At 37.4% G+C, this 14,817-nt stretch overlaps 2 protein-coding genes across 3 annotated transcripts in view; one reads left to right on the top strand and one right to left on the bottom strand.

Moving 5' to 3' along the window:
• Window positions 1-7,288, top strand: part of LOC114049670 (opsin-3-like) — a 51,989-nt gene extending 44,701 nt beyond the window's left edge. The window contains exons 3-4 of one of the 2 annotated variants that reach the window (XM_027870982.1): window positions 2,097-2,348; window positions 6,495-7,288. In XM_027870982.1, the coding sequence (XP_027726783.1) occupies window positions 2,097-2,348; window positions 6,495-6,758 (516 nt within the window). In that variant the 3' untranslated portion in view covers window positions 6,759-7,288. The remainder of the gene's footprint in view (window positions 1-2,096; window positions 2,349-6,494) is intronic. The other variant, XM_027870981.1, reaches the window with a different exon arrangement.
• A 1,905-nt stretch (window positions 7,289-9,193) lies between these two features.
• LOC114049669 (kynurenine 3-monooxygenase-like) overlaps window positions 9,194-14,817 on the bottom strand; it is a 60,150-nt gene continuing 54,526 nt past the window's right edge. Inside the window, exon 15 of the mRNA XM_027870980.1 lies at window positions 9,194-9,836. Coding sequence (XP_027726781.1) covers window positions 9,672-9,836 — 165 coding nt within the window. The 3' untranslated portion in view covers window positions 9,194-9,671. The remainder of the gene's footprint in view (window positions 9,837-14,817) is intronic.

The raw sequence follows: 14,817 nt of genomic DNA, 5'->3' as shown, positions 1-14,817 counted from the left end.
AGAGAGAGAGAGAGAGAGAGAGAGAGAGAGAGAGAGAGAGAGAGAGAAAGAGAGAGAGAGATTCTGACAAAGCTTTAATGCTACTAAGTATAATTAAAAATCTTATCTTGTCTTGATTTAACAGATCTTAATTGATACCCCTCAAATGCCTATTAAGGGATCAGAAATTTATTGATAGGCTTTATATTTGTATCATGGGTATTTTAAACATATAACTTGACAGTACAATAGGTACACTAGTTAGAAGACCTAACTTTAGGTTACTGACTCAAAGTTACTTAATAAGTTATTTGAACCTCAGTTTCTTTATCTGTAAAATGGAGACAATGATATTTGTACTAAATACCTCACAGCATTATTGTGAAGATAATATAAGGATTTATATATATATATATATACACACACATATATACACATACACACATATTATATGTATATATACATATGTGTGTATGATATATATGTACACACACAAAAGCCTATATAAATATAAACATAAACTTAATTTTTCATGAGTCTGTGGGAAAAAGAATTGTGTAAATAGATGGCCAATTATTTGATAATGGTCCTCCTTGATCACAAGGTAAGTTGACCCTTGATAGAGCACTGACAGAGTTTACAGTCTCCTAACTTATCCCAAGGTCATTTCCATGCCATGAAGCATCATGGTAGAGTTTTTGAAGAGAATTAACATCAACAATAATAATTATAGCACTTTCTGGTTTACAAAGCAATTTTCTCACAACAACTCCATGAAGAATGTAATGAAAATATTGCTGACCCTGTTTTAAAGAAGTGAAAATTGTAGCTCTACAGAGTTGCTACTTATCTGTGAGTACAGTGCTAGTAGATGTCAGAGCTGGTACTCAGAACACAGACCCCAACTTCACTGGTCTTTCACTAGTTCACGTGTACTATTGAGATGTTCCATAGGAATAGGTCTCAAAGTCCGTAAGTAGAACTCCTATCATCAACAGAAATTTGGTATGTGTTTTGAGAGCTGGAGAATTATATTCTGGGAAAGATCATTCTGAAATTCATTTCAGTTGCTTTTCAGTTGTATCCAACTCTTCGTGACTGTATTTGGGGTTTTCTTGGCAAAGATATTGGAGTGGTTTGCTATTTCCTTGTCCAGCTCATTTTACAAATGGGGAAACCGAAGCAAACAGGATTAAATGACTTGCCCAGGGTCACACAGATAGTAAATGTCTGAGGCCAGATTTGAACTCAGGAAGAGGAGTCTTCCTGACTCCAGGGCTAGCACTCTATCTACTGTGCCACCTAGCTGCCTGGTTTATCAGCAGAGTTTACCAGCCGAGTAAACCTTTAAGATCTAAAGGATTTACTTTTTAGCTAATCAAAGAAACTGGAAAATAGTTCTTATTCCCAGCTAAGGAGTTAGAAAAATTCCCTTATGGGAAAACAAGAGGCCTCTCTGCCACCTCAAATCTGTAATCTCTTTGATATAGGAGAGAACTACCTCAGTGCCCCCTTTTAGATCAGGACGAAACACAAATGAGTTTTAAAATACCAGTCGTAGAGTCAAGAGACTTTGAGTCAAGAGAGTTCCAACTTTCCTGCTTACTAACTGTATGACAATGGGCAGCTGTTTAACTTCTCTGAACCTTACTTCATTCATTTGCAAAATGTTGATCATAAAATATGCCTTATAATAATAATAGCTAACATTTAGAAGCACTTTAAGGTCTGCAAAGAGCCTTACAAATACTATTTCGTTTGATCCTCACAACAACCCTGGGAGGTAGGTACTATTATTATTCCCATTTTACATTAGAGGAAACTGAGGCTGATGGAGGCTAAGTAGCTTGCCCAGGGTCACACAGCAAGCCTCCTGAGGCTGGATTTGAATTCAGACCTTTCTCACTCCAGGTTCAGTACTCTATCCATTGCACCACCTAATTGGGCATTTTTTAATACCTCTATATGGCTGCTACAAGGATGAAATCAGATAATGGATGTGCTGAGGCTTTGTAAAATGTAAAATGCTATACCAATGAAAGTTATTTCTTTAAATTATCTTTCTTTAAATTATTTTTCATTTTGTTCCCAACTCTTCCTCTTTTGCCTTCCTGTAGCTTCGCTGTGTTGAAGAGCTTCAAACCATCCAAGTGATCAAAATCCTGAGATACGAGAAGAAAGTGGCCAAAATGTGCTTTTTAATGATAGCAACATTCCTGTTCTGTTGGATGCCTTATGCAGTGATCTGTCTCTTGATAGCAAATGGCTATGGCAGCCTGGTCACACCAACTGTGGCTATCATACCATCTCTCTTTGCCAAATCCAGTACTGCATACAATCCAATTATCTACATCTTCATGAGCAGAAAGGTATGCTTTACAACAAACAGAATGCTTTTATTCATCATAGATTGGGGTCAATTCAGGACAGCATTAGGGATGATTCTCTAAATCAGGGATTAACTGCAGGAAGAAAAAGACCTTGAAATAAATTCAGGGTATGTTTGAATTTCCTGTGAAACTTTACTGACTTTGGATATAGACTCAATAGGTCCATTTTAAAGTTTTTACCCCAGTCAGCTAAATTGAATACTTGCCATGTTGAAGGCCAGAGTTAGGCACAAGGAATACAGAGATACAACAAACCAAAGTTTCTGCCCTTACATTCTACTTAAAGCAATGCAACATGTACAGATGAAAAGATAATTAACAATGCAAGGCCATAAAGTGCATGGAAGAGCTGTAAGAGTTCAGAGAAGAAAAAGGTGAGCTAGTTTTTAAGGAAGGAAAAAAAGTGGTAGTAGTTTGAATGCAGCTCAAAGGAAGTATAGTATTAAGATGAACAGAGATGATTAGAGAGTACATATCCTGGAAAGGAAATAGTAGGTAATATATAATTTGGGAATAGCAAGAAGGCTACCTAGGCTAAAGGCAAAGAGTAGCAGGAGATAAGGCTGGAGTGGTAAGTAGGATAAGATTGGAAAGGCTCTTGAATGCAGGCTAAAGATTTTGCACCTTATCCCACAGAAAATAGGGAGCCACTGAAGGGGATATGTCATTTGAGCAGGGGAAAAGATAGGATGAGAGGTATGAAGATTAACAAGGTTCTGAGAGATGTAGTTTCTGGGTAATTTAATAATTTTATTAATAAGGCCAGCATGTTATTAATAAAAGCATGGTCCTTTGGCTAGTTCTCTTAGACAAAAAACAATCATGGCTGTGGGCACAGAGCTTATAAATTCTTTTGGAAGAGGAGTGACAATCAACTCAGATTGGTTAATACTATAAGTGAGCTATATTAAAATGAAGGTCTGAGAGTGACATCTTGTCACCCTTGGACATAGAAACAACTTCTATACTGAGACCACCCCCAGCCTTGGGCTGTCTATACAAAAGGATCTGTCTCCACCCAAATTTGAGACATAGGCTATGGTGGCCCCAGGGTGGGTCTAATCTCATTATCAGCAATGTCCTTCAAGAGACTGAATTTTTAAAATCAAGGCCTTAGAAAAGGGGGAATTCTATTTCCCCAAATCATTGGATATTAATAATTATTTCTCTCAGAGATAGTATACTTATCAAAATCACATTCTTTGCGGATCAGGATGATAGCTACGACACCAATGTGTTAGGTTACCCTACAGCAAGTTGGAAATTCCAGTTGAAAGATACATCGTGAAAGATGACAGCTATGTAATGCTTTTATGTTTTATTGGTAATACTTTCACAAACCAGTTCACACCTCTCACATATACATTTGAAGTCATTCATTTAAATCAGTACAAGAAAATTATCCTATGTATCAGAAGAACTTATTTTCCATATAAAAAGTCCTCTGATGGCAGAAACCTTGGCCCCAAGAAGAGGGGAATTGGAGTAATCCAGAATAGTTAGAACTAGAGGAAAAAGCTCTGTCTCTGGCGTCAGAGAACCTGGGTTCAAATCCTATTTTTTGTTTGCTGCCTTTGTGAGCTTTTTGATCTTTTCGTCTGTATATGTTGCAGTTCTTTAACTTAACTGTAAGGGCAGAGACTATGGTTTATTGTTGTTGTATCTCTATATCCCTAGTTGTGCCTGACTCTAGCTCTTACACATGGCAAGCATGCAACTTAACCTACCTGGGTCTGCTTCCTCATTTATAACAAGAGTTTTGGCATAGATTGTCTCTGGGTTCCCTTTCAGCTTTACATCTATGATCCTGTGATGCCCACAGAACTGGGTCCCAATGTAAGCATATGGTCAAAGTCCCGACTTGAATGAGATACTGCCACTCACCCTGCCAAGTGCAGGGTTCTTGTGAGGATAAAATGAGATAATATTTGTAAAATGCTTAGCGCAGGTGCTATATAAATGCTTATTCCCTTTCCCCCTTCTTTAGGTGCTAAAACTCATTTATTGAATGACTTTCAGAGGACAATATAAGTTATAACTTTCTCTGACATTCACAGACCTAGTAGCACTAATGGCATGATACAAGACTTATTGACTGGATATACTAACCTCAGATTCCACTAAGCTTCCCTCTCTTTCTCTTTCTCTTTTTGATCTTTCCCTCTCCCCTTGCTTCTCTGTCTCTCTTCCCCATCCTGACCTCTCCTCATATTCTCTTCCTTTTCCCCCACTGACCTGCCTTTCCCTTACCTGGACATCATATGGAGGGGTGAAAATGTGTGTATGAGTGCATGTATCTGTGTGTATACATACATACATACATGCATGCATACATACACATACACACACATATATAAACAATAAGTTTTATTGAATTTGCATTTTGTGCCAAACTGTGCTAGGTATAATAAGGAATACAAAGAAATAGAAGACATGGCCCCTGCCCTGAAGTAACTCATAATTTAGTTGGGGAGATAACACAAACATGAAAAAATGCTGAACACTGTATAGTGAGGGCTAAATAGTTCAGTGCAGACATTCCTGGAATTCAGAGATAGGAAAGAGTAATGTGGGTATTTGTTGTATCTTTTTTAAAATAGAGTTTATATTCGCTGTTTAGAATTTGAAAACTAATACAACATATTTTATTTACCTCCAAATAAAGGAAATTACTTTTTATGTGGGCGTGAATCCCCTCTACAAGGGGATTTGTGTTTGAACACAACATGGGCTCTGAGACCACTATTCATTCTGAGATTGTACAGCCTCAAATACATTTCCCCTCCAATGGTTCAATGACCCTTGATGGGGATAGAAAAAATGTTTCCCCATCCAAAATGTAAGAGAGCATAGCATCAGAATCAATTAAATAATATCTAGCTGCCCTCTTAAATATATATATTACACACACACATACATACATAAATATATATAATATATATTTAAGTCTGCTTTATAAAGTATGAAACAAGTAGATCTAATTGTAAGATAGAATCACATAGTTTGGAATTATACAATTATTTATATTCTTTGAGCTTGTTTGAAGCAGCCTAATAATCTTCCTTTATAGAAGAGGACTTCATTTTGAACAAGTTTTTTCTTGATTTTATTCATCTATTATTGCTAAAATTTAAATTTTATACATTGAAACAAAAAATGTTATTAATCTGACTTAATTATCATTTTAACTCAAATGTATGCCAAAATCTAAAAAAAAAGCCTGCAACCTCTCTCCAATTTAGTTTTTCCATCCGTAAAATGGAGAGGAGTCGAAGTGAGGGTACAAGCAGAGAAAGAGGATGTTATATCTGCCTCCAACCATATCTTTAATAAGCATATTTCAGTAATTAGTAAGTTAGTGATTATAACACGTAGGATAATTCAACTCAAACAGACAAACATTAAGCACTTAATATCTGTGAGACACTGTGCTAAGGCACTGGGGATTCAAAGACAACTTCATTAAGCTTACATTCTCTTGAGAGGAAAATCACTTAGAGAACATGAGTTATAAAGAGAAAACCTGCCCTTTTAAGACTAGCTAGGTCTAAGACTAGAGATAGGGACTAAATCTATGATTTCACTGTTGTAAGGAATTTCCACAGGAGGAAACTCCCTCTACTTAGGCAGGTCAGAACCTCAGGAACTTGTAGTCTTTGATATTTGCCTGGAGCAGAGAGGTTAAAATGACTTTGCCCAGGGTCACGTATGGGCCAGTATGGGTCAAAGTCATCCTCATCATCATAAATGTACTTTCCTTTGTAATATGAATATTACAAGACTGATGAACATATCACTCGCACCTTTTGGCCCAGCCTGCTTCATGATTATTTATTATGTGACTGGCTGGGTATAAGTCTCTGGCCTTCTGTCCCAGTTAATGGGATCTATATAGGGACTAAACATGATTCTGGCTTCAACACAGTGTTTTGTGTTGTGAGTATTTTAGATAGAAGACACAGGGCCCAGGGTAACTAAAAGTATGCACCTTTAGGGGGTTTACTTCCCCTTCCCTCAAGAAATGCCCAGGTCTCAGAATAATCTTTATATCATTTTCTTGAATGGCATCTGAAATGGAACACCTTTAACTTGGCATTATGCTGTCATAATTCTTTTTCTGTGCAGTTTCGAAGATGCCTTTTACAGCTCCTGTGTTTCAGGCAGCTGAAATTCCAGCAGTCCAAGAAAGACAGACCTGTCATGAGGACTGAAAAGCAGATCAGACCTATAGTGATGTCCCAGAAAGTTGGAGACCGACCAAAGAAGAAAGTGACTTTTAGCTCTTCCTCCATCATCTTCATCATCACCAGTGATGAGACACAAATGATCGATGACAGTGACAAAAACAGTGGGACAAAGGTGAATGTGATTCAAGTTCGACCTCTCTAGGGATGGAGGGGGACAGTAAAAGACAGGATTCTGCGCAGTAGACTCAGCTTCTGATCTCTAATTTTGAAGACTGTGATGGAATTCCCCAGAGGACTTTTGTTCCACTGTGATATGATAAAAATGAGTTGACACAGTTGAACTCCAGTTATGTTCACTGACCTCAGAAAATAACCTGAGCAATGGTTTTGGTCAACGGGTGCTCCACGTACTAAAATATGACTTCACAATATAAGAAGATTAGAGGATTATTTTAAGCTGGAAGAGATCTTAAAGACCATTTGGTCCAATCTGCTTATTTAACATGTGATAAAAACTGAGGTCCCATGAGGTTACATTACAAGTCCATACAACTTATTAGAGAGTCAGGAGTCATCCCTTTCCAAATATGATGACTATTTTCATTCCAAATGTTTCTAAATGCTGTACTTTCTAATGCTTGTGATGCTTTCTCCTTCTGTTTTGAATATGGCTTTCAAAATATCTGCATTTTACATATATGCATAAAATGGGTAGGAAAACTGTCACCAATTGTAGCTAAAGAGTGCTGTCCTTTATTATGTCCAACTGTCTTCTTTATAAATGTGATATCATGATTAGCCAGCTCTAAGATGAAGATTATAGGCAATTCCCCAGTTTGCAATAAATGAAAACTTAATGCGTCAGAAGACTTTAATGCTATGTGTACCAATGATAACCAAACAGCAGATTAAGACAGATGTGCTGCTGAGCACAACTCTAGAATATGTGAGTGCTAGAGAAAAGAAGACATCATTTTGAAAAAAAAAATAATCTTGTACTCTAAGATGATACTAATACTTTTCTGGTACCTAAAACGTAGACTTCTGCATTACCAGAAAATGTAGCTGGTGAAGACAATATTAACCTGGGGAGAGTCATCACCTATGTGAGATGAAAATATGATACGGGGTTTGTTAATCACTTTGATAATTTTCCATATATATCTGCCAAGCATATAGTCCTAACTAAACATACATAGATTGGGATAGTATTAGCCAAGCACCAACAGTGCATTAGACAATGGTCAGTACTTGGAGAAGATTTTCTTTCCAGATTAGTCTACAACTAAAAAAGATTGATTTAAATCATGAACTTACAGGGCTTCCAGAGTGCCATACAGAATCACAGAATGTTAGAGCTACAATAAACCTTAGAGTTCATCTACTCCAATGCTTTCATTTAATACATGCTAAGAGAGGTTAAGTGATTTTCCCAAGGTCACACTAAATAAATATTAAAGTCAGAACTTAAAACCTAGTCTTATGAGTCAAAGATCACTGGTCTTTCTACTATACCAGCTTCTTCCCTGGACTTAGAAGAAAAATATTTGTTCTACTTGTCATTTCATTTTTATTATTGGGATAACTGTTTGACTTGCTGGTATAGCATTTTGTATGTTTCATGAACTTCAGAGGGGGTGTCTTGGTACATTGAGGAGAGAAGAACCAAAGAAAAAGTTTTCACAAAAAGTGCTTTTGAAAGTCACTCTTATGGATTAGCCCAACCACAACTTAAAGCTAAAATATCAAGTTGGTTAAATTGCTATTGAAGGTCTAAAATGAAATAAAACATTGTTTCATATGTCTAATAAAGCATCTCTGCTTACATTTTAAAATATTTAACATTTTTCTATTTTTGTACAAAAATTGAGGTGTTTAAAATGTTTAAATAAAATTATTCACTGAGCCATGTCATGGCCTTCCTGGGGCTAAAAAAGTCCTATTGACTAATTACTGCATATAATTTTTTTCCCGCAGAAGAGTATGAACACACTATTATGAATTATGCATAAAATATTCCCAGGAGCACATTGTTTAAAACTGAGACAAATAGCATTTTCATTCTCTATACCCTTAGAGCTCTCCGGGGTTACTTGAGACTCAGAATGATGGCTATGGAAGCTATCTCAGAGACTACTTAGTCCAATTCCCTCATTTGTATAAGAAGGCACTAGAGAGAGCTAAAATCACTTGCCCAAGATCTTATGGTTAAGTTAGTGGAAAAATCTGGACTAGAACTCGTCTACTCATTCTTAGCCCAATGCCCTTTCCATTAAAGCAGATTGTTTCTCCTCATGTCTGTGCTGTAGCCTTAGAGAAACCTATGAGGGTATCAGAAAGCTCTATCAACATACTGGAAAACATGTAAATTTATCCCTCAAATGACTTCATGTGAGACCACACAAATGACCTTTTTGAAAATGATGGTCCTGGCACAACATGACGTTATTTTTTCATCTTCTTGTTCATAACGTGAACCTAGCTAATGAAGTAACATATAAGAAATTCCAATTCATTTTAACAAAGAGGTAGGTACCCATAAAAGCAGCTGAGAAAAGGATTTCTGACATTTCAGGAGGAATCAGGCATCTGCACTATTGCCTTTTTAATTTCCATGATAGAAATCCAGAGATAGTGTTAACAGGGGAAATGCTTTATTTAATATTGGGGCTAACAGAACATATAGTAGACTGTACTTCCCTTACAGGTGAGTAACGCATCACAGCCTTGCTATAATGCTTTCATATATTATCTATTGATGAAATTGAAATTCAGTCAGAATTTCAAAATTCCCAGAAGGATTTAATTGATAGCACTATCACTTATAACATGATTTTGGACCCTCAGGACAATGTTATCCTGAGGGTCCAAAATCATTCTTGTGCTCTCAATTAAAAAAAAATTGTAGCATCTGTTTAAAAAAACAAAACAAAACAACTTTTAAATAGCCCTAAAGAAGAATTCAAAATGGCACTGCCATTTGAAGGATGCCTTCTAATAGTGAGTTGGATATGGAGGTCAATAATATGTGCCTGTCTTTTCCAAGAAGCCAACCATTTGCCATTAGATAACTTTCTTTCATAACAGCCAATATCACAATCTAGAGTTTGTTCTTTTAATTCCATGGAAGTTTCAAAAAGAGGTTTTCAGTGCTCCTGAAGGAAGTGATCCAGTTCCACAGCATCTTCAGTTGGACCATTGGTGACATGTAAGTTATAAATAAGCAGGTACCACTTAGGGCTGTTGCTGTCCCAAAGAAAAAAAGTCCTCTGTTTATAACCTGGAAGGAAAGAAGGTGTTATGGTTTCAGTTCATGGGAAATCAAAATCTGATGAGCAAACCACGTTCCTAAGGCTTTTGCTCATGCTGTTCCTTTCAACAATTCAATTCGTCAAAAGTGTATTAAGCTCCTACCATGTATGAAGCATTGCAGTCTCAGCTCAAGATTTCCCTCATTCTTCCAAGCTTTACTCCTCAGACATCTCTAGATTTCATTAAAACTTTCTATGCATTTGTCTTACCACCTCCTACCCAAGATCAGAGATCATGTCTTTGACTCATAAAATCATAGAATATTAAAGTTGAAAAGAATGGTGGAGAACATTTAGTTTGAATTTTCTCCCAGTACTTAGCCACTGCCATACATGTAACAGATGCATGGTAAATATTTTTTTAATGTAAACTGGCAAATTCTAAGGCCTGCTATGTAAAGCAAACAGTTCTTGAATAGATCCCTTGCATGCATTTTGCATAAAAAAGTCAGTATCTATTCATTACAGTGGTATCCAGTGAGGAAGTGCTACTTACTCTAAGCAACCACACAGTCAAGCAGGCTTGACTAGGAACCAACCAACTTCCTTCTGTATTCAACCAACTCAACCACAGGCAGGAACAAGTAAAAGGATCTTTAGCTCTGCCCTTGAAGCCAAAAGGAGATCAGGCCTAACAGCTTTGTAAACTAGACTAAAGATAGAAGCCTATGCTAATTGATATAACTATTCCTGGTTGCAGAAAACTGCAGGGCATGAGAGAAAGAACTGGAAGGTCATTGTGACCCAGGGCACATTCCCAAAACCAGATTTTTGCAAATAAACACATTGTTTTATGTGTAAGTCTAAGTCTATAAAATGGTAAGATGTCAATTTCATGCCTTATATAGAAAAAAAGGATCAGTACAAAAGAAAATTGTTCAAACCTGTCATGGAGTGAGGAGGAAAAGGATTATGGCAGACCTGTACAACTTGGCAGTAGGTAGGGGCCAACATTAAAATAGGCTAAACTTCTTCGGGCCACAGATACGTTTTTAGCGGTTCACTTTCCAAGTAAAGGTATAATTAATGATTAAACTATTTTGCAAATAAACCATATTTTTAAAAAGGGTAAATTTCAATTAATATCAATTATGCTTATATAAGATTTTCATTTATCATGAAATCACATTAATGTTAAAATAAATTACTTTGCTAAGCGGTACAAGTTTTAACACATTTTTCAGGTTTTCTTACTGTTTACATGTAGTTAATGTGACATATTACACTTCTTGTCAGCAATCAGTTAATCATACTCTGGAATCATGTTTGAAATTGATTTCTTTAAAAATCTAAAAACTAACCTTAGCAGCTGCCTCATTTTCTTAGTTTACTTTCTTGAAAAACCGGTGTTCCCCACTGAGATTTTTCAACAATTTGGACACTTTAATTTGTTTTTCCTTGGGGTCCAATTTGCTTAAGTAAGGATGTTCTGATGCGAAACGGCAACAAAGACTACATTCCTTCACAACAGCTTTACTTCTCGGCAAACAAGGCACAATATTTTGTATCTCATGTAAGTAAACAAGTATCTATTTGCCCACTCTGGATTAAACACTCTATATTCTGATTCGATCTTCTGTTTCTTTTTATCACTCATTTTACAAAATCACCCCTTAAAACTTAAATGTTAGAACCACAGCAACTGCTCACATACAAAGAAATACTGAACTGAGTGTCTGACCTTGGAAAGAGCACCTGACACTCATGTAACCTGGAGGGCAGCTGCGCAGCAAGGCAGGGGAAGAAGCCCTTGCGTTGATGCTGCCTAGCAGGCGTCAGCTGCATTGGCGCATGGCTGCACTCACTTTGTCCTTGTTCAACACCAGTTACAACCAAAAACACAGCTAAAAGATATGACTCTCACTCTTCTCAGACTAGAGACAGACTGATGACGGTTGGTTTCTACAGGTCAGGTGACAAACAGGAGAGAGTATGCAGTGGCAACCTACTGCCAAGTTACATAATGGGCACCATAGTGGCTAGTGGAAGGCAGGTTAAGCAGGGCATGGACAGAGCACTCGTTACATCTTTATTTTCTTTTATATCCTCTACATTTTTTCTGAGCTGCCTGAAACCTTTGATGGGCCACAAGTGGTACACAGGCTGTATGTTGTGCAGGCTTAGATTATGGTATAGCCAACCAATTTAACTGAGTTTTTCTAGTTCTCAGACAGCTGCATCTTAATCATATAGATATATAATCTAATCAAATTTCATGTCATATCTTTTACTTTTGAGTCATTTTTCAGTAATATCTGACTCTTTGTGACCCCATTTGGGATTTTCTTGGCAGAGATATTAAAGCAGTTTGCCATCTCCTTTTCCAATTCATTTTACAGATGAGGAAACTGAGGCAAACAAGGTTAAGTGACTTGCCCAGGGTCACACAACTAGTAAGTGTCTGAAGCCAGGTTTGAACTCAGGAAGAGGGGTCTTCCTGGTCCCAGTACCAGTGCTTAGCCACATAGCTTCCCAAGTCTTTTACTATGTAAATAATATCCCACATTAGTTATTGTATTAGCAACTGCAGCTTCTGGCCAGAGCTACTAATCACTCTGTAAAACTGAGTCTGGACAATGGTTTGGGAAATTCAGGTAGAATCTGAATTGATGGGCTTTTTTTTTTTTTTTTTTTTGAGATTTAGAACCACATCTGGGAGATCTAAGGGTCTGGGGTGACATGTGAATGGTGAGTTCTGATAAGAAAAATCTCAAGGGAGAAGAGAGAGCAAGTGCAAGGGCAGCCCAAGAGGTGTGGAATATTATTTGAAGGGTGTCAAAAGACCCACTTGAAACTATTTCTTCCTCTAACTGGACTGGTCTGGTTGTCTGATATTCCCACCAACAGTCACTCCATAGAGGCCTTTTCTATAGACAAAGATTCATAGAGACCAGAGACCATCCAATCCAGCCCCCTCATTTTAGAGAAGAGCAGATGGAAGCCCAGGGAAATGAAGTGACTTCCCCAAGGTCATATCAGTAATTACTTGCAGAGCTAGGAGTAGAACCCAGCTCTTTTAGTTGCAAGTCTAGGACTCTTACCACTATGCAATACTGCCATGGATTAAGAGAATGATGGCTGGAAGAGCAGTAGATTATCTAGCTAATACTTTGGCCAGAATACTTTTGTACAATGACTACCCTTGCTAAGTAATAGAAAGCATGATCTTGAAAAATAAAGCACATAGAGCATTTGAGGGTAAAGGGTAAAGAATGTCTCCAATCTGGAGTATTGCCCTGACTCAATGGGGTTCTTGAATAATCAGGGACCCTGAACATACAGGAAATGTCATGAGGGCCCTGGGAAAGGAAGAACAGTGAAGCAGGAAATCCATTGCGGTAGGCCTAGGAGGTCAGTATTACAACAAGACACAAGACACAGGGAATATTGGGGACCGGGGTTTTTGTCTGACTCAGCCTGTTTCCCCAAAACTTCATGATCTTTGTCCTAAGATTGTGGTCATGTGTCAGTATGGTCAGACTTGGCCCCTACGGATTTTGCTGTGCCAGTATGGATATGGGTACAGGCTTATGTATACAATTAAATATGCTTATTTTGTTGATGTTCAAGACTTGCTTTCCTACAAAATCAAATAGAAATTGTTGTGTTACCTAAGTAAAAACTGGGGCTTAATCAGTATCAATGCACATGTTCAGAGAAAGATAAATTAACTTGCTTCCTAGGCTGCAGGGAAGTAGTAAAATATTAGGAGAATATTCTGTGGCTGCTTAAATATTAACTATTCTGAACTTCTAGTTCTGAGTTTAAAATGACAAACTCACTCTCAACAGAGTCAAAGGCCCCTTATCAAAGGCCTTTCTTTATTTAAAAACAAAAAAAAAAGAACCAACTGTTTTTTATCTGTGTTTTCACCAAGTAATCATTCAATATAATGATATTGAATTCTGAATTTCCTAACTGACCTAAATCTGAATTTCTAGTAAGGTACACCTTCAATGCCTCATTGCAACAATCAGCTGATGCTGGCTTCTCAAAGGCTGGCAGGTCCTGATGAAGCTGGCACCATCCAGTGATGAGCTCTGCATTCGTCCTCTGAGAATCAGTCTAGGTAAGTGCAGGGAGGGTCATCAGCAGAAGGTACTCACACCAATGAAATCACAGACCTTTTGAAGTAAAGACTTTTTTTTTTTTTTAATCAGAAACTTCAAGTCAAACCTTTCATTTCCTTGATGACATGCGTTTAAAAGCAAGATTAGTGGCTCATGATAGTTCTATCTATCCATTTGAGCCAGGTTTTTGAAGGATGAGCATTTTCTTTTGACCAAAGAGACGCTGAAAGTAGACTGGAAAGATTCACTTGAACCAGAGCCTAATAAGGTGTTAATGTTTAATCTGCATCCCAAACTGGGTGGGTGACTAAGACTGACTATTCCTATTTGAGTTGTGTGACTTTGGGAAACATATTTTTCACAGTCTATCCCCAAAGGCTCCTTTGTTGAGTGGTACTGGTTTGGAAACAGATTAATAGGAAAGAAGGTTTCTGAAATTTTAGACATGCCTTTCTACTAGATAGATAAATAGAGAGACAGTGATAGATAGAGATATTTAGACTTATATGTTGTTGTCGTTCAGTTATGTCCGATTCTTCATGACCCCATTTGGGGTTTTCTTGGCAAAGACACTGGAGTGATTTGTTGTTTCCTTCTCCAGCTCATTTTACAGATGAGGAACTGAGACAAACAGTGACTTGTGCAGGGTCACAGAGCTAGTAAGTGTTTGAGGCCAGATTTGAACTCAGGAAGATGAGTCTTCCTGACTCCAGGCCTAGCACTCTATGCACTCTGCCACCTAGATGCCTTATAGACTTATATATCTCTATTTAAATATGTGTCTATGTATCTTTAACTATCCATCTATCTGTCTGTCTGTCTGTCTATATCTAGGATATGCCTGTAACCCAGGGTTAAGGTGATACAGAATTGTTAGGGA

Source organism: Vombatus ursinus, unplaced genomic scaffold (assembly GCF_900497805.2).
Source record: "Vombatus ursinus unplaced genomic scaffold, bare-nosed wombat genome assembly UNPS02014798.1, whole genome shotgun sequence".
NCBI classification, from domain to species: domain Eukaryota; kingdom Metazoa; phylum Chordata; class Mammalia; order Diprotodontia; family Vombatidae; genus Vombatus; species Vombatus ursinus.
Note: the sequence above shows the minus strand (reverse complement) of the source record. Positions and strands in the feature narration are given on the sequence as shown.